This window comes from Bos indicus, chromosome 3 (assembly GCF_029378745.1).
Source record: "Bos indicus isolate NIAB-ARS_2022 breed Sahiwal x Tharparkar chromosome 3, NIAB-ARS_B.indTharparkar_mat_pri_1.0, whole genome shotgun sequence".
In the NCBI taxonomy this organism is placed as follows: Eukaryota; Metazoa; Chordata; class Mammalia; order Artiodactyla; family Bovidae; genus Bos; species Bos indicus.
Genome location: NC_091762.1, coordinates 52,266,960 through 52,293,715, shown reverse-complemented (window position 1 = coordinate 52,293,715; position 26,756 = coordinate 52,266,960). Strand labels below are relative to the sequence as shown.

General features: G+C 36.5%; 1 protein-coding gene across 4 annotated transcripts; it reads left to right on the top strand.

Annotated features, from left to right (window-relative positions):
• Positions 1–201: 201 nt before the first annotated feature.
• CDC7 (cell division cycle 7) lies at positions 202–25,292 on the top strand. Of its 4 annotated transcripts, none has more exons than XM_070786131.1 (13): positions 202–325; positions 701–788; positions 1,003–1,180; positions 9,481–9,564; positions 11,318–11,453; positions 14,479–14,572; positions 14,658–14,800; positions 15,675–15,927; positions 16,547–16,642; positions 17,404–17,582; positions 18,391–18,473; positions 22,073–22,222; positions 23,540–25,292. In XM_070786131.1, the coding sequence occupies exons 3-13, from the start codon at positions 1,066–1,068 to the stop codon at positions 23,935–23,937; spliced, it is 1,731 nt and encodes a 576-aa protein (XP_070642232.1). In that variant the 5' UTR covers positions 202–325; positions 701–788; positions 1,003–1,065; the 3' UTR covers positions 23,938–25,292. The 4 variants fall into 4 exon arrangements, with proteins under 4 accessions (XP_070642232.1, XP_070642231.1, XP_019812632.2 ...); XM_070786130.1 differs by having other exon boundaries at positions 986–1,180; XM_019957073.2 differs by having other exon boundaries at positions 701–900.
• The last annotated feature ends 1,464 nt before the right edge of the window (positions 25,293–26,756 follow it).

Below are 26,756 nucleotides of genomic sequence, written 5' to 3'. Positions count from 1 at the left end.
CTACAGTACCTGAGACTTTTGAATTATCCCCTTTCTTGAAAATCTATTAAAGCCCTAACCTTAAGTTTCATTCTATTCTTTATTAAGGGATTATTCCCGGACTTTACATCTGTAACAGTTCTTTCAGACAGCCAGAGCCTTAGGGAAGAAACCCAACTCCCTCGCGCAATCTCCCAGAAGCAGATGCCCCAGCCCCGACGGCTTTACAGTGCGCATGTGCAACTGGAAGCGGCGAGGCGGGAAGTGTTGCGCAGGCGTGTTTGGCCGACTCGGAGGCGGCGACCCAAGCATCTGGGAAGTCCCAGAAGTCGTATTCCTTTAAACCGTGAGTTTCCGACGGTTTGATCCATGGCGCGGGATTGTGAGGGATTAGGAACGAATTCTAGATTGTGATTTCCCTCTCGTTGCAGCTCACTAACACCCCAAACCCTTGCGGATCCCACTGACCCGCGGCGGGAATGTGCTGCGCCTGCGCACTAAGCATCCAGTTCGGTCTCGGGTCTGAGGGACTAGGTCTTTCCCCGCGGAGCTCGCGGGCCGGCCTCCAGGAGCGATCCCATTTATGTCCCCCTTCTCTTCCGCCCGGCGCTCCTAAGACGTGACGTTATTATTTCTTCACCACGTTGCACGAGGCCTTGGACAAACCTCCCGGCTCTCCCTTTCAGTAGTCAAAAGTTCTCCTCCAACCCTCTTCCTCCAGGTCAAACCGTTCTCCACACTAAGGCCTCCCCCACCGGATTCGCTGCCTCTGCAGTTCCCACCGCCGTCTGCTACCGGAGACTCCCCCGGTAGGCAGTTTCCCCTTCAGCCCCTGCCGGTATGTCTGGGAGGTGAAAGTGAGGCCCATGGAATCTTTAGAAATGGTTCACGGCTTTCCTTCCTTTGGGGATTTGGACAAAGGTGCGTTTTTAAGTGTTTGCTTTGGGGACAGTAGCATTTTTAGTGCTTAGTTCACTAAATGATTTAAACTTCTCATCTTCTCCAGTATTCTGATTTTCACAGCTGCTTTGGTTCCCCTGTGGACATGACCCTGTAACTGGCATTTTGCACCCCACTTGCTTTGTGATGGAGCCTGCTTTGGGGATTCAGATGGATGAGCCAATGGCTTTTTCTCCCCTTGGTGGCCGGTTTCAGGCGGAAGGCTCATTAAAAAAACAAGAGCAGAATTTTAAACCACCAGGTATGTGTTTATTTCCAAAGACATGTAGAAAACAATTCTGTAATTTCCATTATTAAAAAAACAACCAAAACACTGAATCTTAAAGTGAGTTGTATGTTTATATAGGAGTACTTTACGAATCGGTAAAACGTAAGATTTAGGATTGGATTGCATTTTAGAAGGATTGTAGTCCAGCCATGTCGTTTTACAGGTGAAGCTGCTAAAATCTAAATATTAGTGCTTGTCTAAGATCACAGTTTGTTGATAGCCAAACTAGAATTTCTCTTCTAGACCTGTGTTCTTATTTCTACTCACCATATTGCGTTAAGCTTGAATTTAGAAATGGACATTGGAGGGACTTTGACTGAGGTATTCAAAGGTAGAATTCACTGACAAAAGTAAATGAAGTGTGTGTAGCAGTACTAAAGGATTGTATCTCAGTGTACATCAGGAAATGTTTGACTCTCACCCAGACCTTGAAATGAGAAGAATATCAAACAGTGCCTGATCTTGTACACTATAATGTGCACCTTTATCCCTGCTGTAGCACTGTGTCTGCAGCATAGTAGACATTCAATAAATATTGATTAAATAGGAGTTCCAATTAACTGTTGGTTTTTTTCCCCCTTAAAATGTAGCTAAATCTTCTTGTTCCATCTTTGTCTTAAGCATATTTAGTGCTTTTTTCAAAAATATTAATTTTGACTTTTTGTTCATGAGATATACCTATATACACACAAACACTACAAAACAAACTTTAACTTGAACCCTGGAAAAATATGACATCCCATGTTTTTGCTTTCTCACTAAAGCTTAACTCATCTTTGATGTTAAAGTACCCTATTTGATGAAAGTACCCTTTGATGTCCCTATTTGATGAAAGCCACTAGTATTCCAGTTAAAGTTTCTACACTTAAAACTTTACACTTGAAAGTTATTTTTGATTTATGCTTTGTATTTGCTGCCCTCATCCAGTTCCCCAATTTTATCTTCCCATTCCCACTTTCATTCCCTTACACTTTGCTCCTGAATTACAGTGAAGTTTCTTACTTAAGCTGCCACCTTTCACTTCCTTTTTCATCTTCCAGTTCATTTTGTACACTGCCACTAGAACAATCTTAAAATGCCATTTTCATCCAGTTTCATGGATACTCTCCCTCTTCCCATCCATTTTTTTGCAATTACCTGTTTTTCGAGGTTCAGCTTTCCCTATGTCCTCAGACACATACAGTAACAGCCATTATATTATTATTCTTGTGTTATTAAGCACTCTGTGTGTCTTACCTCTTCAGTAATACTATAAGCTCCTTGAAGGCAGTATCTTGTATAGCTCCGGATATACATTATGCATTAGGCAGAGTATATGAATAAATGAATCTGACTTGGCTCTAGCAAATGTTCAGGTAAAAGCTGCTATTCTAATACTCTTCTGAAAATCTGCTAGGAAATAAAGAGTGGGGTGGATTTTATTCCAGATTTCCAAAGTTTTGTAGCTTTTATGTCACAGAACATTGAACATTATAAACAGTACTTTTTATAATTTATAAAGCATGCTAAATTGTATTCATATGGTTATTTTTTATTTGACCCTTAATAAAAAGCCAACATTATATCAAAAACATAACTTGAATAAGGAATAAAGCTGATGAAGTCCAGGCACATAACTATTTCATGATCTAGTATGATTTGCCTTGATAGAATAACTTTTGAATGGTGGGATTTCTGTATATCTTTTATTCCCAGAGCCTTACTCTGTTCAGCACATAGTAGGAGCTTGAAAATATTTGAATGCATGTTTTAATGCAAGGATATAAAGTAAAAATCTTAGTATAATGGGTTCATAGTATGACCCTTTGTTTTGGGATATTGGTCAGCTTTTTATATAGTAACTTTTCTAATTATTGTACGTGCTTAGAGAAGAAAATATAGAAAGAGAATATGGCACTGTCCAGATGTTGCCACTGTTGACATTTTGTTACCTTTCTTTAGTCTTCCTGTGCATACAGAGATAGATTTAAAAAAAAAATTGGAATCACAGCCAGTTTATTTCTAATCTCCATTTTTAACTTAGCAATTGATTGGAGAAGGAAATGGCAACCCACTCCAGTGTTCTTGCCTGGAGAATCCCAGGGATGGGGGAGCCTGGTGGGCTGCCGTCTCTGGGGTCACACAGAGTCGGACACAACTGAAGCGACTTAGCAGCAGCAGCAGCAGCAATATGTATCTTGAACATTTCTTGGTGTAATTAAATATTCTGTAGCTTAGACTGCCTAATGTTCCATTGCATGGTATGCTATAATTTATTCAATTGCCTTTTCTTACTGAAACTTTAGATTGTTTGCCATTTTTCCTGTTACAAAAAATGCTACAATGAATGAAGTACCTGGCAGAGTTTATTCTATAATAGATATTATCTATAAACAGTAGATATATTTATAAATGATAACAATAAACAATAGATATTATTTAAACTAGCAAAAGTTTATTCTTTCATATTTTCAGCAAGCTTTTTATTTTTATTTTTTTGAGTGTCTACCTTATGCCAAGTTTAGTAAGTGATGAAGATCTTTTCAGCGAAAGAAGAAACTCTATGTGCTCCTAATGTCTCCTCTATACTGTTGAACTGTATTGGAAGGCTTGCTTTTGGTGTGTTATGTGAATAGCTCTTAGCCCACACTTCTGAAGTGGGTTATAGGTAACATCCTGGTTTGCCTGAAACGGTTTCAGTTTATGCCTGTTATCACAGTGTAATTATTAGTGCCCCCTTTCACTCTCAAGAGTGTCCAGTTTGGGTGATCTCCCTAAATTATGTAATCTTAATTTACATTTGCTGCTGCTACTAAGTCACTTCAGTCATGTCCGACTCTGTGCGACCCCATAGATGGCAGCCCACCAGGCTCCCCCGTCCCTGGGATTCTCCAGGCAAGAACACTGGAGTGGGTTGCCATTTCCTTCTCCAACGCATGGAAGTGAAAAGTGAAAGGGAAGTCGCTCAGTCGTATCCGACTCTTAGCGACCCCATGGACTGCAGCCTACCAGGCTCCTCCATCCATGGGATTTTCAAGGCAAGAGTATTGGAGTGGGGTGCCATTTAATTATGTATAAAACAAGTTACAGGAAGCATAATTTTAGGCAGTACATGAAGCCCCAGAATAAGCAAGACTTATACTCCTAGAGTATCAGTGTTACTCCATAGTAAGTAATTGAAAGCATTTCATTTATATGATATATATTTCTTAAACCTCTGTTACATTTAACATAACACCTTGCTAGGTGCTAGTAATAAATCAGTTCATAAAACAGACAAAAAAAAAAAAAATCAGTGCCCTCAATCTAGTGGATAGAGACAGAAAATAGATAAGTACTATATTCAAAAGTGATTAGTGCAGTGAAAAAAAATGTAGCGGGGTAGGGGAGATAGGTATTGGGGAGGAGATTGTGATTTTAGTAACCGGTCAGAGAAGGCTTCAGTGTGGTAACATTTTTAAAAAACTAATGTGTATTTGTTTTTGGCTGTGCTGGGTCTTTGTTGCTGCGCAGGCTTCTCTCTAGTTGCAGTGAGCCAGGGCTACCCTTCACTGCAGTGTGCCAGCTTCCCACTGCAATGGCTTCACTCATTGCAGAGCACAGGCTCTAGGTTGCTTGGGCTTCAGTAGTTGCTGCTCCCAGGCCCTAGAACACAGTTATGGCGCACGGGCTTAGTTGCTCTGTGGCATGTGGGGTCTTCCCAGACTAAACCCCTGTCTTCTGCATTCGTAGGCAGATTCTTTACCACTGAGCTACCAGGGAAGCTCTAGTATGGTAACACTTGAACTAGGACTTGAAGGTAGTGAAGAAGGAGCTATGCATATATCTGGGGAGGAGCATTCCAGGCAGAGCAATCAGCAAGTGTGAAGGCCCTCAGCTGGGAGTGTGCTCGCATTTAGAAATAGCTAGGAGGTCATGTGACTGCAAGGAGATGAGTGATGAGAGTGAAGTCAAAGAGAGGAGGGAAAGGAGGTAGTTCTTTGGCTTTTATGTGAAACAAGATGTGAAACTATTAGTGGGTTTGGGCAAAATAGTGATATGGTGACTTATGGTAACTCTGGCTACTATGTTACAAATAGATTATAGGTCCTTGAGGATGAAAGCAGGGAGTATAGTTAAGGAGGTTGTTGCTATGAACAATTTAGATATATTACGAAACAGGAAAAAATTCACTTAAAATTTCAAAACAGAAGCCTAGATCTTCATTTAAATAATATTTAATAATTTAAATAATATTTTAGTTTGTGGACTTTTCAGGGTCTTTCCCCAATCCTCAAAGTGTATTTTCATTGGTTTCTGATATTCATTGGTCTCTGCCTTTAGTAGTAGTTTCTAGCTTTTGACATGAAAACTGTCTTCCAAGATCAACTCTCATCTTCCACTTCAGAATCTGAGGGTTTTTCCACACTGGGGATTTTTCATTCACTTTGATTGTCAGGAAGTTTTTCCATTCAGAAACATCAAAGTTGTTCTGCAAGCAGGAAACCTTCATATAATCATAATTTGAATTTTGTACAGATGGGTAACTGCATAGTAAGTGCTGGTGGTATGGAAGCACATTGAGCTTGCATAGTCATTCACATGGCTTGTGCATTACAGTATTTTCTTACTACTTATATTTTCTTTCTAGTTATTTCTAACAGCTAACCAGCGTCTCTACTACTAACTGCCAGCTCATGTTTATGCAAAGGGAGATTCTGAACATGGAACTCATAGGAAAGCCATAGAATGTTATAATTGGAAGGTGAAATTCATCTAATTCAACTCCGTTGTTTTACAGGTTAAAAACCTGAGCACTAATGTGGTTTAATGATAGGAGTTGACTCTAGACTTTTTAGATTTCAGAGTATCTATATCAGCACTGTCCAGTAGAACTTTCTGCAATAACAGAGATGTTTGTATGTTGTCGTATGTGGCTAGTGTGACTGAGGAAGTTAATTTTTAATTTAAATTTATTTAATTTTGATTAGTTAAATAGCCATATGAAACTGTATCATCCTACTACAAAGCTATTTATGTTATTAATCATGTACATACAGCAAAGCATACACACACTTTAATACATTTAGTAATAAAAAGACCACAAAAGGTTGTTAAAATATTTCATCATACCTAAACACTGTTGATTGTTAAGATATACCATTATTTTATGTACTGCTCAGAAATGCTGCCAGTTATACTGTGACACAAGGCTTTTCCTTATCATTAGAATTTTTTTAATATACCTACTGGAAGAGTTCTTTTAGCTCTAACTAGACAAATAATTATATATCTCCAGTACATACATGAAAAGGAAAATAAACATTTTGGATCTATCTCTTCTGAATAACTTTTGTATTCAGAGTCATTGATACCCTATTTTTTCCATCCTAGTATTGTTCTCATATAGTAGCGATGCAGAATTTCTTTGAAGAATTGGTTAAAAAAAAAAGCCATTGTTAATGGGTTCTTAAGAGCTCAGTTATGTGGAGCTGGCCTATGTTTGATTTGTTCTTCATAACCTCTACAATTCCTCCCTACAGTCATTTGGGTCTTAAGAGTTAAATGTAATGTTCCTCTGATTTTTAACATTTTCTCCAGGTTATTGACACCTGTTCTGTAAGTTTTGATGTTGACCAACCACAGTTGTAAGTTGCATCCCAATTTGAGAGTTGTTAAAATCATGTCTTAGAATCAAAGAAATGTTATAGCAAATTGAACATATTTTAGTGCCCTTTTGTGATGCCTTTTCTGTGACACTGGAACTTGAAGTTGGTTGGACTTGACACTCATTAGACATGATTATAATTGACTGTGGCAACAATGACTGCTAGAAAGCCAGCCTTCCCCACAGGCCTTGGTTTTGGTTTCCAGAGTGAAGGAGTGTGGTAGCTAATAGTGAAGGGATTTCTGTTGTCTTTGGCTTCACTCTGTTGTAACTTATAAACTTTTGCTTTTTTTTTTTTTTTCTGCAGCTGTCTGAGTGACCATAATGATAGTAAAAATTCATTCATTCAACGAATGTGCCAGACAGTGTTCTAAGAGCTGAGTGCTTTGTGAATTATACAGACAGGGAGCCTGTACTGATGGAGCTTATATTCTAGTGGGAGGAGGCAGACAACAAACAATTAAATAAACAGCGTAATTCTGTAGCAGATAAGAACTCCAAAAGACAATTAACAGGGTAAAGTGGATAATGGGAGGAGTGCTAATTTAAGTAGGATGTCAGAGGAAACTGAGGATTGATCTAGCCAATGTAAAGTTATAAGGGAAGAGGATTTCAAGCAAGGGGAACAGAAAGAGCAAAAGCCCTAAAGAAATGTTAGTAATCATAACCGCAACAATAAGAATCACCAGTATAATTTATTTAATATTTACCATGTGTCAGATATTGTGTTAAAAGCTGCGCTTGTGTTTTGTATATTGTTTTTTAATCCTCATAGTATTTTAGCAGCATGGGTACTACTATTACCCCATATTCTACAGATGGAGAAACTAAGGCTTACAGATATAAGCTGTGTGCTTTAGAAAGGTCATACCAGCTGGAGCCAGAATTTTGATTTAGACCTCTCATCTCTAAAACTGGTTCACGTAATTACTGTTATATTGCCTCTTGTAATTGAAATCCATGAAGCTGTTCCAGTTCACCTGCACAGTAGGTGGGAAGGTGTTTTAGTTGTCTAGTCGCCAAGTTGTGTCTGACTCTTTGTGAGGGTAATTTAAATAATTTAAGTAAGTTCTTTATGTTACTTAGATGGAATGATAGAGTAGAAAGACTTCTGGATTAGGTCTTCTTGGCCTCTTATATAATTTTCACCTCTTAGTATTCTTCCCCTCAAATTTATCTTCCACTTGTCATCTTCCTGCTTAATAACTTTACATGGCTTTTATTTGCATCCTGCCTTTCCTTTTGAATTTTTTCGACCACACTCAGTTTTTATCTTCTCTCCTACTCTCCCCTCCCTCCATAGTAATCCTTGCCTTTTTCCCTTTGCTTGTCTTTGCATGCATAGTAGTTCCTTCCTAAAATGCCTTCTTGTACAGTTCTCTACTTGGTAAATGCTTCAAAACACAGGTTAACTGTCACTTGAAGCTTCCAGGCACCTTCAGAGATGTTCATTCCCCTCCCCTTCTACCTAGTAATATATATGAGTATGTGTGTGCTTAATGGCTCAGTCGTGTCAGACTCTGCAACTCTTCTAATATTACAATTAAAATCTTGTATTAAAAATGAGCTTTTAACCTCTTTCTTTTCCACTAGACTAAGCTCCTAGAAAACAGGAGCTTCACAAACTTTGTTCATTTGTTTTTTAATACACCAATTGCTGGGTATTTTTTAAAACACAGTGTTAAATGAGTGCGTCAATAGACTTGTCAGCAATACCTCTGTGAAATTGGGCAAGTGACTTAACTTCCCTGAATATGGTTTCCTTACCTGAAAGACCAGGATCATTATGTCTGTTCTCCCAATATCACAGTGCTGTTATGTAGATCTGAAAAAATGCTGTATCTGAAAAGATAATACATGTGTGTGTACTTTGAAAATATCTTAAACTGTTGCAGATGCAGAGTGTTGTTAATAACTTTAAAAGTGGCTAATGCTTGGCCTAGATACTGTAATAAAATCTGTGGACTCTTAAGTATGTAAATCTCCTTTGTATCCAGTAGTTTATCACATTTTGAATTATTTCCTTTCTGTATTTTAACCATGCAGGCTTTTGCAAAGACCTTATATTTATTTAAAAGTAATGATTTATCTGCTTTCAGGATATAGGATACTACTGGTAATTGGGACAATTTTTAAAGAATATTTTCTTAACATTCTGATACTTTTTAAGTAGAGCTTCTTTCTAGGGTATACTGTGATTATTCAATATATAAAACTTTTCCAAACCTGTAAGATTTTGCATCTTTGGAAGAAGGAAATATAGTTTTCAAGAAAATTGCGTTGTGTCGTTGTCATGCCATCTAGTGATCGCAGCTCAGATTGTTTAGTTATTTTTTAAACTTAGCTTCTTTGTTGTGTTGTACTCTATGCAGTGACAGTGTGTCTGTCGGAGTGTAATTTTAGAGTAGCAGCAATTGGGTGTGAGTGTTACTTTTCAGTTTTGTCTGTTCCTTCAAGAGGTGTGTGAGTTAGCAATTTGATGGGGTTTTAGTCTTATAATTTTAAGGTTTATTTTAGCTATTTTTGTTTGTAATTAATGTAATGTAACACATTACTTATGTTTTAGAAATTATTTTGAGACATTTTAACCTAAGAAAATATAAAATATACTCATTAATTGTAACTGAATTCTTTTTTGCCTTGACAGGTGTTAAAAAAGATATTGAAAAGCTTTATGAAGCTGTACCACAGCTTGGTAATCTGTTTAAGATTAAGGACAAAATTGGAGAAGGTAATTTGGGTATATACTTCATTATCTTTATAAGCTCTTTTCCCCTCCTGTTTTCCTTTGTATGATCTTGGTTTTCATTATTATTTCTTATTGGAAAAATATCCCTTTTAAAATACAAGGACCATGGTTATATTACTAATTGGCATAACTTTTCTCTTTTCCTTGGAAATAAAGGAAGAATAAATACTTACAATAAAATGAACAGTCCTATTTGAAACTTTATAATTTTATACTATTAAAAGTATTGATATCAATATATAAATAACTATACTAATGATAATTATCTATAAAAAATAAAAAGTTTAATATTTAAGTGGGGGGATTTGATCAGGGAAAGCCAAATCTTTTTTTCTCTTTTTCCATTGCAGTTAGGTAGAATTAAACATATATGAAACCTAAGATGGCAAATTGATGAAAATAAACTGGTAGAATATTTATAGGATGGTCAGTGTTATACATAAATACCATTCAGAGACACAATCATATTGACTGAATGAATGGCAAATTTAGCAGACAAATGTGAAGGGAATGAGAAGATAAAAGATAACATAACTTTTTGGTGACTATATTGAGAGATAGAAAATAAAAACTTACTAAAAAAGAAAAAAAAAAACAACTATTTTTTCATTGTTTGTTTTTACAGTTAAGTGTCAGTTGAGAAAAAGCTGAATCAGTGAGTGCAGAGAAATTAGAAGATGAGATGATTTGGGATATAAGAATCAAATCTTTACATCTTTTTTCTTACCTGTTTTTGACACTTAAGTCAATTTTCTTACCTTTTTTCCAGCACTGACTTAGTATTCAAAATCTTTGTTCTGAAAAACTCTGCTGTCCTCTTTGTTGTTACAGTTTAGTTGCTAATTCATGTCCGACTCTTTGGGACCTCATAGACTGTAGCCCGCCAGGCTTCTCTGTCTGTGGGATTTCCCAGGCAGGAGTACTGGAGTGGATTGTCATTTTCTTCTCCAGGGGAATCTTCCAAACCCGCAGACTGAACCCATGTCTCCTGCATTGGCAGGGTTCTTTACCACTGAGCCACCAGGGAAGCCCTTCTGGTGTCCTCCTAACAAATAGCTAACTATTCTTGGGAGGCAGAGGGATGGAGTGTGATCTGAGGCTAATAAGTTTGAAAATTACAGCATGTATAGTGCCTTTTTGGTTATTTATGATGTACTTCAATATATTAAAGGTCTAGAAAATTTTGTAATGAGAAATCTATCAATTTATTTTAACTCAGTGTTTCTCAAATTTAATTGACCACCCAATCTTTTATTTTTTTTCTGTTTAACAGTGTCATGGTAAATTTTAAAATTTAAAAAAAACTTTTTAAAATGAAAAATGTTATAGGTTTTCCTCTAAGATTATTGTAACTTTTGCTTCTAACAGACCTGAATCCAAGTCTACAGATAGTAATTTCAAATGGTAATATTGTGGAAAGAGATACTGGAATGGGTCATACCATGGAAATACCAATATTTTATGCTGATCCAATCAAACAGATTTACTGTATAGCTTTACTGAACTAATATACCACCTAAAAAAGTGACACCAGTTAAGAATGTATTAAAAATTGAAAATAAGTTCCATTTATTAATACAAATGTATTTGCTTTTTGTGTTCAGTATCATTAGAATATTCATGATAAATTATGATAATTTTAGTTTCCAAACCGTTTTTAAGAATTATTTTAGCTTTGTCTCATAAACATTTTTAAAAGCCAAATATTAAAAGATTCTAATAAATTGTTTTACAGGCACTTTCAGCTCTGTTTATTTGGCTACAGCACAGTTACAAGTTGGACCTGAAGAGAAAATTGCTCTAAAACACTTAATTCCAACAAGTCACCCCATAAGAATTGCAGCTGAACTTCAGTGCTTAACTGTGGCTGGGTAGGTAACTGCTGTATATGATTTTTAAGATTTTTAGATATTAATAGATACCTCATAGGGATAATGAGATTGTCTGTGAATTAAACATATTCTTCATTCGGGTGTTTACAGTTTGCTGGCACTTTTCCTCTAATCTTGGAATGGCTAGTGAAGTTTATATTAATTTTTAGGGTGGATTTCCCTTGAGGCTCAGCTTGACTTCTGTTCTCTTACGACTTCTTCTAATCTTCCTACCAAATCGTAGACCTTGTCTTCCATGGTCTAAAATGTGGGGAACTCATATTTCACATCTCCCTAGATATTAACAGCTTCATCTCTTTATTTTGAACAACAGAATCTACTAGCATGTTGGTCTCTCTCTGCCTGACTTCATTTTGCCAGTTCCTTTTTCTGTTCACATGAACGCCTGGCAGTGTTTAGCGTAATTGATTTGAACCGTTGTCTTTAGACTTCTCTACTGCTATCTGTTCCTTGATTTCTCCCTGCTTTATTTGGCCTTCATTTCGGTATCTTTGTCAGTTCTTCCTCTTCTACCTGACCCCTAAATGTTGGAGTTCTTCCGTACTTGATCCTGGGCTTGCTTTCTCTAGGCTTTCTTAAGTGGTGTCATGTATTCCACACGGGTTTAAATACATAGTAGTGATTCCCACAAGTGTATATAACCTCAGAACTCGTATTTATGTATAAACTCGTGTTTATATATAAAAATTTATATATATATAAAACTCAGATTTATATATCTATATATATGTATATCCACCTGCCTATTTGACATTTCCATTTGGGTACCTAATAAACATCTCAAACCTAGTACACCAGAAAGTAAATTTTAATCCACCCTCATTGGCCCCCAGAATTACCTATTGCCACAGTCTGTTTTCATCTATCCATCTCAGCAAATGGCACCATAGTCTACCTAGATACCGAAGCCAGAAATCATCACACAGTTTTTCCATATCTCTCCTAGTCCATATCCATCATCATGTCCTGGCAGTTTTGCCTCCCAAATACATCTAAAATCTCATCCATATCTGTTTATCTTCTCAACTGCTGTCTTAGTCCAAGCCTCTGTTACTACATAGACTGCTTCTTCTCTTCCTCTCTTAAACCCATAGTCAAAGTACAGCCAGACTGATCCTTAAAATATAAAAATACGTATGTATGTAATTCAGATTGGATACTGTTAGTTCCACTAATTGTTCAATGTTTTCTCAATGTTCTTTGGAAAATATCCAACTTTATCTCATGTCAGTCTTTCTACTTTCTTCACTGTGCCCTAGTTTCTCTAGCTCCTCAAATTTGAGTCAGGAGCTTTCTCACTTCAGGGCTACTCCCCATACTGCTTCCCTAACCAGGAAGACCCCTGCCAGTCTTTGCATGCTGACTCCTTATCTTTCTGCCCTGAGCAACAACAGTATCACTTCAAAGCGATCTTTGATTTAAATGAGATCCTTTTTTTTTCATTGTCATAGCACCGTTTGATCTCTTTTAAAACCCTTATATTTTGTCATTATTTGTTACCATGTTTATTATCCATATTTTCCACTAGATAGTAAAGTTCATGAGGGCAGAAATCATGTTAATTTTAATTCACCATCGCATCCTTAAATGTCTAACATAGTGTCTGTTGATTAACAGGGCGCACTAAGTATCTGTTGAATGAATGAACATGCTGTCTGTTTATTATAGAAGACAGGAAAATAAAGTGGCTACTGTAAGGCACCTACCTTCTAGTACCCTGAATAAGATTATTCCTTTTTCTATACTGTAAACAACTCCTTCTACAACTTTTTCTTTCCTAGTTCTTCAGCAATGTACATGCTAAAGAAGTCTACCTGATCTTGTTTCCTTTCTAGCTCCCATACTGGTTTTTATTTTTTTATTTGATAGTTACTTCAGAAAAACTGTCTTTATGTTCTGATTCCATTGTATTCTGTTTTTCCTCCTTAAATCCTGGTTGGCCTTTTCCATTTAAGTTACTTTCTGAAAATTAGTTAATTCTACTTTGCAGTTAATTCCCCTTTGCCAGAATGAAAGCCTTTCCTCAGTCCTTATTTTCGTTGACCTCTTTACTGATCACCCCTTCCTTCAAAACTCCTTACTTGTGGACATTCCTGTCTGGGCTTTCTGCCCCTTCTTCCTTATTTTGCCCTCCAACTTGAGATTTTTCCAAGGCTCAGTTTTCTCTTTAATAATTTAACAACTTTAGGTATCACTTATCTGTAATACTGTCACTGACTTACACTTGACTTCTCACTTAAGATGTAGTCTTGTATCTAAATATCTTTATCAAATTGATGAGGTTTTAGTTTTAATGCTTTTTTCCCCCTATTTTCTCTACATGCTTTGTTGGTATCTATGTTGTTTTACTCAGACTCAAAACCATGGAAATCGGTTTACCCTGTTTTCCTCATTTTTCTATGAAGTTGTGTGGTGGTTAAGTCTAGATCTGGAGCGTACTGCCTGAGTTCAAATCCTGGCTTCGTGACCTGCTAGTTTAGTTACCTTGGGGAAATTCCTTAGCCTCTCTGGTCCTCAGTGTCCTTATCTGTTAAAAAAAGGGGGAAGGGGGGAATAATAGTACCATCCTTATAGGGTTGTTGTGAAGGTTATTTGAATTGTTGATCAGTATGATTGATTGATTAAATCAGAGCTTGGCATGTAGTGAATGTTCAACAATTATTAGCTATTTTTAATTGATTTATTCATTACTGTTACCATCCTATCTCTAAGTCTTGTTAATTCATTTTTATTAGTCATCTTTTCCTTCTCCTTCTGTCACTTCCCCATTTAAAGCTATAATTACCTTTGTTTTTGAATTATAACCTTATAACTGATGCTGTTTTTGTTTAAAAAAAAAAAAAAACCTCAGTTAAGTGAGTAGACTATCCTATATGGTGATGGCTTTAAGTTAGTTTCCTGGTGTTATTTATGTATTGCTAAACTTGCATTTCTTTAAAAAACTTCATAAAGTTTCAGTTCATTTGACCTTTCCTCCAAAGTTCATTGTTCATTTTTCCACTAGGGGGCAAGACAATGTCATGGGAGTTAAATACTGCTTTAGGAAAAATGATCATGTGGTTATTGCTATGCCATATCTGGAGCATGAGTCCTTTTTGGTAGGTTTTAATATTTCTTGAATTTTTATCGGCTAAATATTTCATTGAAAGCAATCTTATAACCTTATTCATAACTTTATTTTAGGACATTTTGAATTCTCTTTCTTTTCAAGAAGTACGGGAATATATGTTTAATCTGTTCAAAGCTTTGAAACGCATTCATCAGTTTGGTATTGTTCACCGTGATGTTAAGCCCAGCAATTTTTTATATAATAGGCGCTTGAAAAAGTAAGTATGGAAAGTTACCAGAAAATATTTATACTTGAATGAATTTGTGCTGTGGGGTCCATCTCTTTGACTTAAAACATACCACAACAACCATGCCCAGATTTTTCTGTTTTAGATTTTCATTGTGGTTTGGGAAGGAAAATACCCTCAAGGAGAAGATAAAATTGTATTAGTAAGACAGTATACATCATTAGATGTGCCATGGCTCAGTGGAAATAGCTAAGAGACTTAGAGAGGTTCTAGTTTTTTTTTTAAACCTTATACATTTCTCTGGGCTTCATTTTAGTGAATGAGGGGATTGGACCACATGATAGCCAATTTCCTATTTCAACACTAAAAGTTTTGCATTTTTTATTTTTTTCTGGTGATGATATACATAGAGGCATTGTAAGCTGACAACTTAAAAACTGCTGTTTATACAGTGGATCATATTGAGTATAGTAAGGAAAATAGAACCATAACCTCTTTTCTTGGGCTTCTGTACTCCTGACTTGTAAATTTAAACCATGATTTTTAATTTATTTTTATTTTAAACTTGTTTAATTAAAGATTATCTGCTATGATGCCATCTCTGCCACCATCAGAGAACAAAGGGTCGTGTTTATATCTGCTTTCCTTGTCTGCACAAGCCATTGGAAGAAGGGGAGAAAAGATGTTTTCTGTGTGGGGGAGACATCTTTCCTTAATTCAGTAGTTAGCTATTTAATTGTCTAAGACAAGTTTTACCTTGTCTGTAAAACTTAACTTTTCTTTCTTCAAGAATATTTTAAATCCTTAATTTATCACCAAAAGATTTACAGTTTCTGTGTGAATGTGGATGTTACTAAGCTTTCAATGTTACAGAGAAATAAAAATGCTTATTTTTGTTTCATAGGTATGCCTTGGTAGACTTTGGTTTGGCCCAAGGAACCCATGATACTAAAATAGAGCTGCTCAAATTTGTCCAGTCTGAAGCTCACCAGGAAAGCTGTTCACAAAATAAATCCTATGTAATCACCGGCAACAAGATTTCATTGAGTGGCCCAGCAGCACCTAAAGAGCTGGATCAGCAATCTACCCCAAAAACTTCTGTTAAAAGGCCCTACACAAACACACAAACTCAGACTAAACACGGAAAAGATGGAAAGGTTCTACCTCTTTGATTTCTTAAGTACCAGTACAGTTTTAGAAATGTACTCTGTCCAACAGAGGGAGTTCTAATTCTAGGAGGATACTTGCAACTAAAAAATACATATATATATATATGTTATAGATTCAGTTTGTTAGATTTCACTGAGATTTATAATGGATTGTTTTATGATTTGAAACTGAAAATTTTGCTTCGTAGGTTTATAATGTCTTTGTCACTACAATTGTATTATATAACAAAAATGGAAAATAATAAATTTACCCCTGCATGTGTAAAGTTTATATTATCCTTTTTAAAAGAAAAACATTGTAGAGGGAAAAAATTCCGAAGTGTCTATCTCCATTTTAGCTGCACAGCAACATGTAACATCCATGCAGGTGGTTTTATAATTTTTCAGTTATGTATATTTGTGGACTGTGATAACACTGTATGGTGGCTAAGAACTCTGTCTAGACTATTTTCTCCTTTCACAGAAGTGTTTTGGTGCCTGAGGATGACTTGGATGCAGCTGCTTTTGTTTTATGTCACTTAACTCTCTCAAAACTATGGCAGAGTACAGCTGGCAGAAAGTGTTACAGATATAATCCTTCTTTTCCTTGTTTTTGTTGGTATTGTAGGAGGGATCTGTAGGCCTTTCTGTCCAGCGCTCTGTTTTTGGAGAAAGAAATTTCAATATACACAGCTCCATTTCACATGAGAGCCCTGCAGTGAAAGTAAGTAATGTAGCTTAATAGTTCAATCATCAGTCAGTGTCACACTGGAGAGAATTTAGGGAATGGCTAGATTAGGTTTTATTATCAGTAAGTTATTAAGGTTTTTTTCTTTAGCAGAAGGTGTTACTGCTTTGAGCATCTATCTAGTCAGTGCTTTGATTTTCTCCAGGTATGAAATTTTCTAGTGGAATATTTCGTCATTTTTGATTAGCTGCCTATTGTTGCTCTTTCTCTAAGGGAACATTTAGACCTTGTCTGAATGGTTGGAGTTGTGAGCTCCCAACAACTAACACATTTCTGATGCACAGTTGATGGCATAAAGATGTTTGTAAAGTTCAAAAAACTGTCATCAATGTTAAATGGTTTTAAATGGACTTATGATATCCTATAGCAGCTAGATAGCATGAGCAACAAATTAAAACTGATTTTGGCTGATGTAATTGTGCAGTTTACAGTTCTGAAATGGAGTTAGACACTAGAACATAACTTTTATATACTTTTGTAACATTTCAGGGAAAGTTCTAATGAAGTGCAATTCAGATATTCACCAAACTAGGACTGGTTAGTAAATTTTTATGTTTACCCAACACAGAAACCTAAAAAGAGCTTAAATGTTTTGATAGGCAAGTGTTTGTTTACATTCCAACAGCCTGTTCAGCAGTTTTGAAAGTTATACTTCCCCTATTGCTTTTACTGTTACTAGCATATACTAGCATCATGTTAAATGTCATGAAAATAGAGGCTATGACTTTCTTTTACAGCTTATGAAGCAGTCAAAGACGGTGGATTTACTGTCTAGAAAATTAGGAACAAAAAAGAAGACCATTTCTACCAAAGTTATGAATAGTGGTGTGATGAGGAAAACTGCCAGTTCTTGCCCAGCTACCCTGACCTGTGACTGTTACGCAACAGATAAAGTTTGCAGTATTTGCCTTTCAAGGTAATGTGTTTTGATGGTGCTGTAAAACCACCAGTATGGTGCCAGACAAGATGAGAAATTACATTGATTTTGGTGGACAATTGATATAAGTGAGTGAAAAGAAAAAAGGCGGTCCTATGAACGGCACAGGCACTGATACAGATAAGTACCTTGAAGAGTAGATGACAGCTGTTGTCATGCTTGTCCCTTTACATACACGTGCTCTTTGGGAAGCACATTTGCTTTTACATGAAATGGTTTTGTAGTGGTAGGGATAGCTCTTTTGAAACTTCAAAATTGCATGCTTTACTTGGTGATTTAAGCTTATCTTCTTTTCTTTATTCCTGCCTGTGTAGAGTAACCTGAACCAAATACTTGAACTCTTCTCTCACTCCCACCTCCCAACTCTTTTGCCACACATGAATTCCTTTCTTCCCTTCAGGACTTTCATAAGCTTTCATGAGCCTTTCCTGATTAACTCAAGTGTGTAAGTGAACAAGTATCTCCATAATTAATCACTCCAAACAGATATAAATTTTTATATCCCAGAGTTCCTGTTTTAGTCTATTTTTCCGTTATGACTCTTACCCTACACTACCTCTTTTTAATGTGTGAAAGTACCGTGAAGCCTTCTGAAATAAGGCCTGGGAACTGGTGTGTGAGGGGAGGCCTATAGAAGCAAAATCCAGGATTTTCATCCCACTGGGTTATCATTTGCTTTGTAATAACTTTTATTTATGTAGATGTCAAAGTAGAATTTACTGTGAACTAAACTGATGAGTGTTATTTTTTTGGCTTTAAATAATTAAACTGATTTCATCATCATAAGGCGGCAACAGGTTGCACCCAGGGCAGGTACACCAGGATTCAGAGCACCAGAGGTCTTGACGAAGTGCCCCAATCAAACTACAGGTATGTTGCACCAGAAATACAGAATCCAGTTAAACTGGTTGCCATAAATTTCATTGTATGGTTTTTGTCTACTTGTGACTAAATTTGAGCTCTTCTGCTTTTAACTAAATTATGTAAGTGGTTCTAGCAGTGTGACATTCCCTTTTTGAGATAGTATTATTAATGAAATCTAGTGTTGCCTTTTTTTTTTCCCCAATAGGTTGCATTTTGCTTATCTAGTTACGAGATGATTTGAAATAATTTTCATATTACCTTTGTGGGGGGAAAAATTGTATTTAGTAGTCTTTGCTAACTTAAGACTTATAACTTTTTATGTTTGCCTAATACCTCAGAATTCTTCTGGGACACACATGATTGTGTGTTTGATTAAAATTTTTTTTTGTTATTGTGAAAACAGTATAATAGTGTTAAAGAGTTTTTTTTTTTAATTTATTTTTTATCAAAGAATAATTGCTTTACAGAATTCTGTTGTTTTCTGTCAAAACTCAACATGAACCAGCCATAGGTATACATATATCCCCTCCCTTTTGAACCTCCCTCCCATCTCCCTCCCCATCCCACCCCTCTAGGTTGATACAGAGCCCTTGTTTGAGTTTCCTGAGTCATACAGCAACTTCCCCTTGGCTATCTATTTTATATATGGTAATGTAAGTTTCCATGTTACTCTTTCCATTCATCTCACCCCCTCCTCCCCTCTCCCTATGTCCATAAGTCTATTTTCTGTCTGTTTATCCTTTGTTGCCCTGTAAATAAATTCTTCAGTACCATTTTTCTAGATTCTGTATTTATGCATTAGAATACTATATTTATCTTTCTCACTTACTTCACTCTGTATAATAGGTTCTAGGTTCATTCACCTCTTTAGAACTGACTCAAATGAGTGCCTTTCTATGGCTGAGTAATAATTCCATTGTATATATGTACCACAACTGCTTTATCCATTCATCTGTCGATGGACATCTAGGTTGCTTCTGCATTCTAGCTATTGTAAATAGTGCTGCACTAAACAATGGGATACATGTATCTTTTTCAATTTTGGTTTCCTCAGGGTATATGCCTAGGACTGGGATTGCTGGGTCATATGATGGTTTTATTCCTAGTGTTTTAAGGAATCTGCATACTGTCTTCCATAGTGGCTGTATCAATTTACATTCTCACCAACAGTGCAGGAGCATTCCCTTTTCTTCACACCCTCTCCAGCATTTATTGTTTGTAGACTTTTTGATGATGGCCATTCTGACCAGTGTGAAGTGATATCTCATTGTAGTTTTGATTTGCATTTCTCTAATAATGAGTGATCTTGAGTGTCTTTTCATGTGTTTGTTAGCCATCTGTAGGTCTTCTTTGGAGAAATATCTGTTTAGGTCTTTTTCCCAGTTTTTGATTGGGTTGTTTGTTTTTCTGGTATTGATTGTATGAGCTGCTTGTATATTTTGGAAATTAATCCTTTGTCACTTGTTTCATTTGCTATTATTTTTTCCCATTCTAAGGGTTGTCTTTTCACCTTGCTTATAGTTTCCTTTGCTGTGCAAAAGCTTTTAAGTTTAATCAGGTCCCACTTGTTTACTTTTGTTTTTATTTCCATTACTCTAGGAGGTGGATCATAGAGGAGCTTGCTTTGATTTATGTCATTGAGTGTTCTGCCTATGTTTTCCTCTGAGAGTTTTAGTTTCTGGTCTTACATTTAGGTCTTTAATCCATTGAGTTTATCTTTGTGTATGGTGTTAGGAAGTGTTCTAATTTCATTCTTTTACATGTAGCTGTCCAGTTTTCCCAGCACCATTTATTGAAGAGGCTGTCTTTGACCCATATTCTTGCCTCCTTTGTCAAAAATAAGGTACTCATAGGTGCATGGGTTTATTTTTGGGCTTTCTATCTTGTTCCGTTGGTCTATATTTCTGTTTTTGTGCCAGTACCATACTATCTTGATGACTGTCGCTTTGTGGTATGGACTTTACAGAAATGTATTCATTGATTGTGGGTTTATTCTGTGCTTGCTAATGACCTAAAAAAATGAATAAAACTATCTGCTTCCACTCTAGTCAGGACACACTCGCAGATAATTATAAAGTAATTGTTAAGTATGGTTCTAAAACTTTATACAGAGTATTTTAGGGATACTTAACTCTTCTTATCTGAAGGGATTATGGAGGGAAGTTCATGGAAGAAAGAACATCTGAAAAGAGAATGAATTGGAATTGGGGATTTCATGGGCAGAGGAACTCAAGAAACTGCATGGTCATACAGGAATCAATAAAAGTTTAGTGTTGCTAGAATGTATGGTGAAAGTCAAGGAGTGGTGAGAAACCAACCTGGAGAGAGGTAGACAAGTTTGGATCACAGTTGTTACATGGTTTAGACTATATCCTGTAGGTTTTGGAAAGTTATTCTAGGGAAAAAGATGGTAATAATTGTATTCTAGATGGGTCATTTTGGTAGGTATGCAGAGAGGAGGTGTGTGCAGGTCCAGATGAGAGATGGTGAAAACCTGAACCAGGGTGTTAATAATAGGAATGAACAGAAAGTGAAGAATTGGAAAGGTGGCCGAGCTTGATGGATAATTGGATGTGGGATTTGGGTATGAGCTGGTGGGGAAAAGGCATCCAGGATGTTGATCAGATTTCTACCTTGGGAGATTTGAATGGGTACCAGTAACCAAGGGGAGAATAAAGAAGTAACGTGTACAGGGAAAGATAAAGATGACTGGGGTTATCATTGATTTGAGATGTTTGTAGAAATCCACATCGCGATGTCCAACAGAAAAAAAAGTAAGTGAAGTTCAGGGAGGTCTGGACTGTGTAAAAGGTATTAATAGTTGAAGCTGTGAAGTGGATGAAGGGCCAGTCAGGGAAAGTATACAGGATAGAAGTTGGAACTCTGGGGAAACTCAGCCCTTAAGGCTTGGAGAAAACATTGAAGGAGAAGGCAGAGGTACAGAGGAAACCAAGAAAGTCAGGTGATGCAGTGGTCAAGGGGCTGGTGATACTGGGAGTTCAACCATTAGGAGAAAAGAGATCCCTAAAAATGAATTTTTTAATGAGTTACTTCACATGAGGCTGAGCTGGTCTTAGTCATAACTGTAAGAACTCTGGAGATTAAAGTTTCCACAATAAAAGTTAGGGTTAGCATCTGGCTGAAGATGAACTTCTAATGTTTAATACTTCTCACTAAAGTGAAACACTCTCAGTACTATGCTGTGTAACTCATGGGGTACATTCAATTTTTCTTTCCTGTGTAGCTACTTTGGATGTATTTTGATGTTATAAAATGTGCATACACTTAGTGATGAAATGTCCTTTTAAACTTAACCAACTTTCATGTTGCTCAAGAAAGGAAATACTGTATTTTGCATTAAGGATGTTAGACCAGGGATTCTCAACCTTGAAATTACGTAAAAGCACCTGAAGAACTTAAAAAACTGATGCCTAAGCCCTGTTCCAGCACAATTAAATTAGAACATCTGAGGAGATTGGGGCAGGGCATCCGAATTCTTCTAAGGTTCTTAAGAGGGTTTGAATGCGCAGTAAAGATTGAGAGCTACTGATGTAGAAGTATCATAGATTGGGATTTTTTTTTTTTAAGTGTGTTTTCTGTTACAGCAATTGACATGTGGTCTGCAGGCGTCATATTCCTTTCTTTGCTTAGTGGAAGATATCCATTTTATAAAGCAAGTGATGATTTAACTGCTTTGGCTCAAATTATGACAATTCGTGGAACCAGGGAAACTATCCAGGCTGCTAAAACTTTTGGTAAGCAGTTTTATATTATAGAATGAAACACATACCTTTGCTAGTCTCCTGCAGATCACTTAATAAATTATTACAAAATTCTCTTTACAAATAAACATGTCCTGTGTTCGTAAAGTTCTCTGGTGTTAGTAACTACAAACTATGGGACGTTTCCTTTGGGACAAAATTTAAGTCAGCCCACCTCAAAAGTAACTGGGCTGCCTCTTGCCCAGCCCCAGAATCAGTGTGCCTTAATCAAAGTTGCATATCAAAATTATCAGAGGAGCCTCAGGAAATACATATACTGGTCTCATCCCACGTTTTCCTGGAAAATATGATTCAGAAAAATGTTATGCATAGAAAGGGTTGACATTTGTTAGTTTGAGAAAACAAGTGATTTTGACCAAGAGCTATTTCTGAGTAAGAACCACTGCAAAAATGATTATCCATCCCAGTGCCATGGTCTAATCTACCAGGAAAAGTCAGTGGCAGTTGTGGTCCTGCAGCAGAGTCAGGCTACAACCTTGTACCTTGTTGGAAAATATTGGGTTAGCCGAAAAGTTTGTTCGGAGTTTTCCCCAAAACCTGAAAGAACCTTTAGACAAACCCAGTGTTACAAGAAACTTACCTGAGGGCAATAGGATGAAGTATGGCATACATACTTGGGAGATGGAACCATAAAGGAAAGCAAGATTGTTACATCAGCAATTGTGTTCTTGCATGAGTATGTTTTTCAGTTGGTTGAGAAAATGATAGCTTCTATCTTCAACGAATTCATAGTCTAGTAGGTGAGACAGACAGATATTACAATACAGGTTACAATACAGAACTGCAAAAGTAATAGAAGTTGTCACAGGATACAACAGAGGCTTAGAATGAACTCTGAGAGTGTCAGGCCTCACAGGTAATAATGCTTGAACTGAATGGTGATGTAAGTGGGAGTATTCTGGGCATGGGGGTGGAGGGGTGCAGGGCATCCTCATCAAAGACAGGAAACATGTGGTCAGAAACATGTAGAAGCTTGGAAGGGGAAGAGGGAATGGGGACTGCAGCTGATTAAAGATTACAGAATATGATGAAGCTGAAGATTTTGGCAGAGTCAAGAGAGTCCTTTATGTTACTTATTAAGGCACTGCTTTCTTCTTACTGTCTCCCACTTTATGAGTTGACCTTCAACTACATGATGTAAAACACAACTAAAATATAGCACATGGTGCTCTATCTTCCATTCAGTGTAAATATATGCACAAAGCAAACAGTTGGACTTGAATGTTTCTCATGGGAGAGACTTCTGATATATTCAAATAATATAATATATGTATATTTTTTCTCTTTTAGGCAAGTCAATATTGTGTAGCAAAGAGGTTCCAGCACAAGACTTGAGAAAACTTTGTGAGAAGCTTAGAGGTATAAATTCTACCACTCCTAAATTAATAAGTGATATACAGGAGTGCAGTTCTCATGACCCAGCTTTTTCAGAGAAGACAGAAAACCATAAAATTGTTCACTTCATACAGACACCTCAAGCGCAGCCCTCAGGGAATCCATCATATAAAGGTGACGGTAATGGCTGTGGGGGCAATTTTGAGGAGTCTGCTACCAATCTAGAAGGCTGGGATGAGGTGCCCGATGAAGCTTATGACCTGCTTGATAAACTCCTAGATCTGAATCCAGCTTCAAGAATAACAGCAGAGGAAGCTTTGTTGCATCCATTTTTTAAAGATATGAGTTTATGATTATTCTTTAATGTTTATTATTGTGTATTGTGAGGTAAAGTGAAAAAGAGTCATTTGTAATAGCCATAAATTCTTGATTAGAGACCAGGTCAGGGTGAATTATTTAACCCTAGCAGATTCTAAAATACAGATTAAGATTACTTAAGTTGCCTAGGATAGTTCTTGGACTGACAAAATGATCTTTGACTTAGATCTACCCAAGTAGAATCAGATCTTTCATTTACCTAATTGTTTGTCACTGCCATCTGCAGAAATAGGAGCAGTTTTAGCCTGGTACATCGGCTTCAAGGTATGAGTCTTGATATTGAGGGTTGTGACAGGGATTAAAGACTTCAGTGAGTCAAAAAACTTCAAGTTTACTGGATTTTTTGAGCTATATGTGTTTCTGGAAAACTCAACCTGATACTGGTCCTCTAATTATTCTGAAGGTAGAGAAGATAATTTCCTTTTTTAGAGGCATGTATTATACCTTTTATAAACACTAAAACAATGAGAAAATATTGGGATATTACTTAAAATTGGGTTTTATTTATTCATTTTTAATACTTTTTTTGTGTGAATTGCCATGTTTTTCTTAATGGTTTCTCTCTTGATTTTTTGCCTTCTCTACCCACATCTAAAACACATTCTCCTTGGAAATTTTATGGTGCTTTCCAAGGCTTCTGGGTACTTTGTTAAATACCGCCTGTGTTGATAGTTGGGAAGTTAAAATAATGTGTTGATAAAGGGAAGCTGTGGCACCAAGGTAAAGATTGATAGTTCAAAATGCTTTTCTTTTCTCTGAATATATATGGTTTTTGCATTCTATCTTAGATATAATTAGGTAGCTGCTAAAAGGAGAGTGAACACAGAATTGACAATGTTATTGGACATTCCTCCTCTGCCTAGAGCCATTCAGATCTCTGTATCCTATTTTGAGTAAGTTGGTCCTGGTCAGAGAAAGATGCTTCCTAGAGTCTTGGGTGCATTGGGAAGAGTGCTAATGAAGTAGGCAGAGTAGAAAAGGAACTAAGATAGAGGTTTATATATTATGACATACAAAATTACATATATATATATATGTCAATGACAGCATGTCAGATTTACTAAGAGAATTGAGTCTAGGGGTGTAGGTCTGCCGAGAAGTTTCCCACTTGGTAGTCACAGAGTATAATACAACTTAGGGGGATTTAACATTCATTTTGTTGTTTTGAGCATTGAATTAGTTTGGCATAATCCATATTCCATTTGGCAAGTATTATACTTGTATACCATGGTCATTGATCTACTGTCTTCTATTGCGGTAGTTTTTTCTCTTAAAAAAAAAGAATGTTCTTGAATTTGTATGTTTAATAAAGTCATCCTCGTATTTTTTATGTCAGTGTCAGACTACTCATTTGAAAAATACATTAAAAAAAAAAATAGTATTGACCACTAGGTACATTTTCCTTCTGGCATTAATGAGTTCTCTCTCAAACAAATAATAGGTAATAGATTAGCAGATGTAGACCTGACAAAAGTAATTTATGAAAGATAGATTATCTTTTATAGAAATGTGGTTCACAATCAACATGTTCTCAGAAAATTAACAGGAAGAAAAATTTACTAAAAATGCAAGTAAGGAGACATTCTCTAGGAAGTTTAATATTCAGGGCTATTGTTTCAACTTTCCATTAATGTCTTTTGAATAGAAAAGTTGAAACATTCGACTTTAAGAATAGAATTTGGTTGTTATGCAAGGGAAGGAAAAGGGAGCTAGTCTTCTGAAAGATATGCAGTGTTACAAATTAGTTCTCAGGGAATTTCAATCCAACTAGATAATGTTGCCTCAATTTTGGCTGTTTTGTGGATAAAAATTAGCAAAGAGCTTCTCATATTCTTCAGGTTTTTAAGCCTTCTGAAGACTATTTTATAATCTCAGATATCTCCCTAAAAGATATTGCAATAGTCATTTCTAAGGACAGAGAAGGCAGTGGCACCCCACTCCAGTACTCTTGCCTGGAAAATCCCATGGACGCAGGAGCTTGGTGGGCTGCAGTCAATGGGGTCGCTGAGGGTTGGACACAACTGAGCGACTTCACTTTCACTTATCACTTTCATGCATTGGAGAAGGAAATGGCAGTCCACTCCAGTGTTATTACCTGGAGAATCCCGGGGACGGGGGAGCCTGGTGGGCTGCCATCTACGGGGTCGCACAGAGTCAGACACGACTGAAGTGACTTAGCAGCATTTCTAGGGAAAGATTGAGAAGATAACTAGTTAATGCCATTTCCTATTATTTTGTAAGTTCCCAGAATATTCAGCTATTTTTCATTGTCAGCTTTTTAAAATTCTTATTGCTCAGACTCTTGAGATAAAGCTGTTATGGGTATTCTCATCTAGTAAACCATAGACATCTAGAACTATTAATGTAACAGGCCACAAGTATTGGTTTTCGAAACAGGCTGCAGCTCTCCAGCATTTTTAATGAAACTTTTCCTTATAAGGAGATGCTTATGGTTGTCTTAATGACCTAAATGAAAATGTGGCTCAAGAATGGTTATTCCAAAGAATTAAACTTAGTTTATTTCAAAATCAGAACAAAAGTCATCAAGTGATGTTATTAATCTGTTTCTGGCATCAGCATTTTAGCAACAAAATGGTGTTACAGATGTCAGAATATTGATTGCATGAAATCTTGAAACCCACAAAACTCGTAGGCTTAGGTTTTAGTAATTTCTGCTGTTTATGTAATTTCAGCCCTTCGCGTCACCGAAAAGTTATTTATCTTAAGAAACTGTGGCCAAATTTGGCGGGTAATGCTGTCTGCCAGTGTCTGCAGATGGATTGTTTCCGCCTAC

Coding starts and splice junctions, on each gene's coding strand:
- CDC7 (XM_070786131.1), top strand. CDS start 1,066: ATGGAGCCTGCTTTGGGGATTCAGATGGATGAGCCAATGGCTTTTTCT. Junction 17,583..18,390: donor TGCAGTATTTGCCTTTCAAG/GTAATGTGTTTT, acceptor CATCATCATAAG/GCGGCAACAGGTTGCACCCA. Junction 18,474..22,072: donor GTGCCCCAATCAAACTACAG/GTATGTTGCACC, acceptor TTTCTGTTACAG/CAATTGACATGTGGTCTGCA.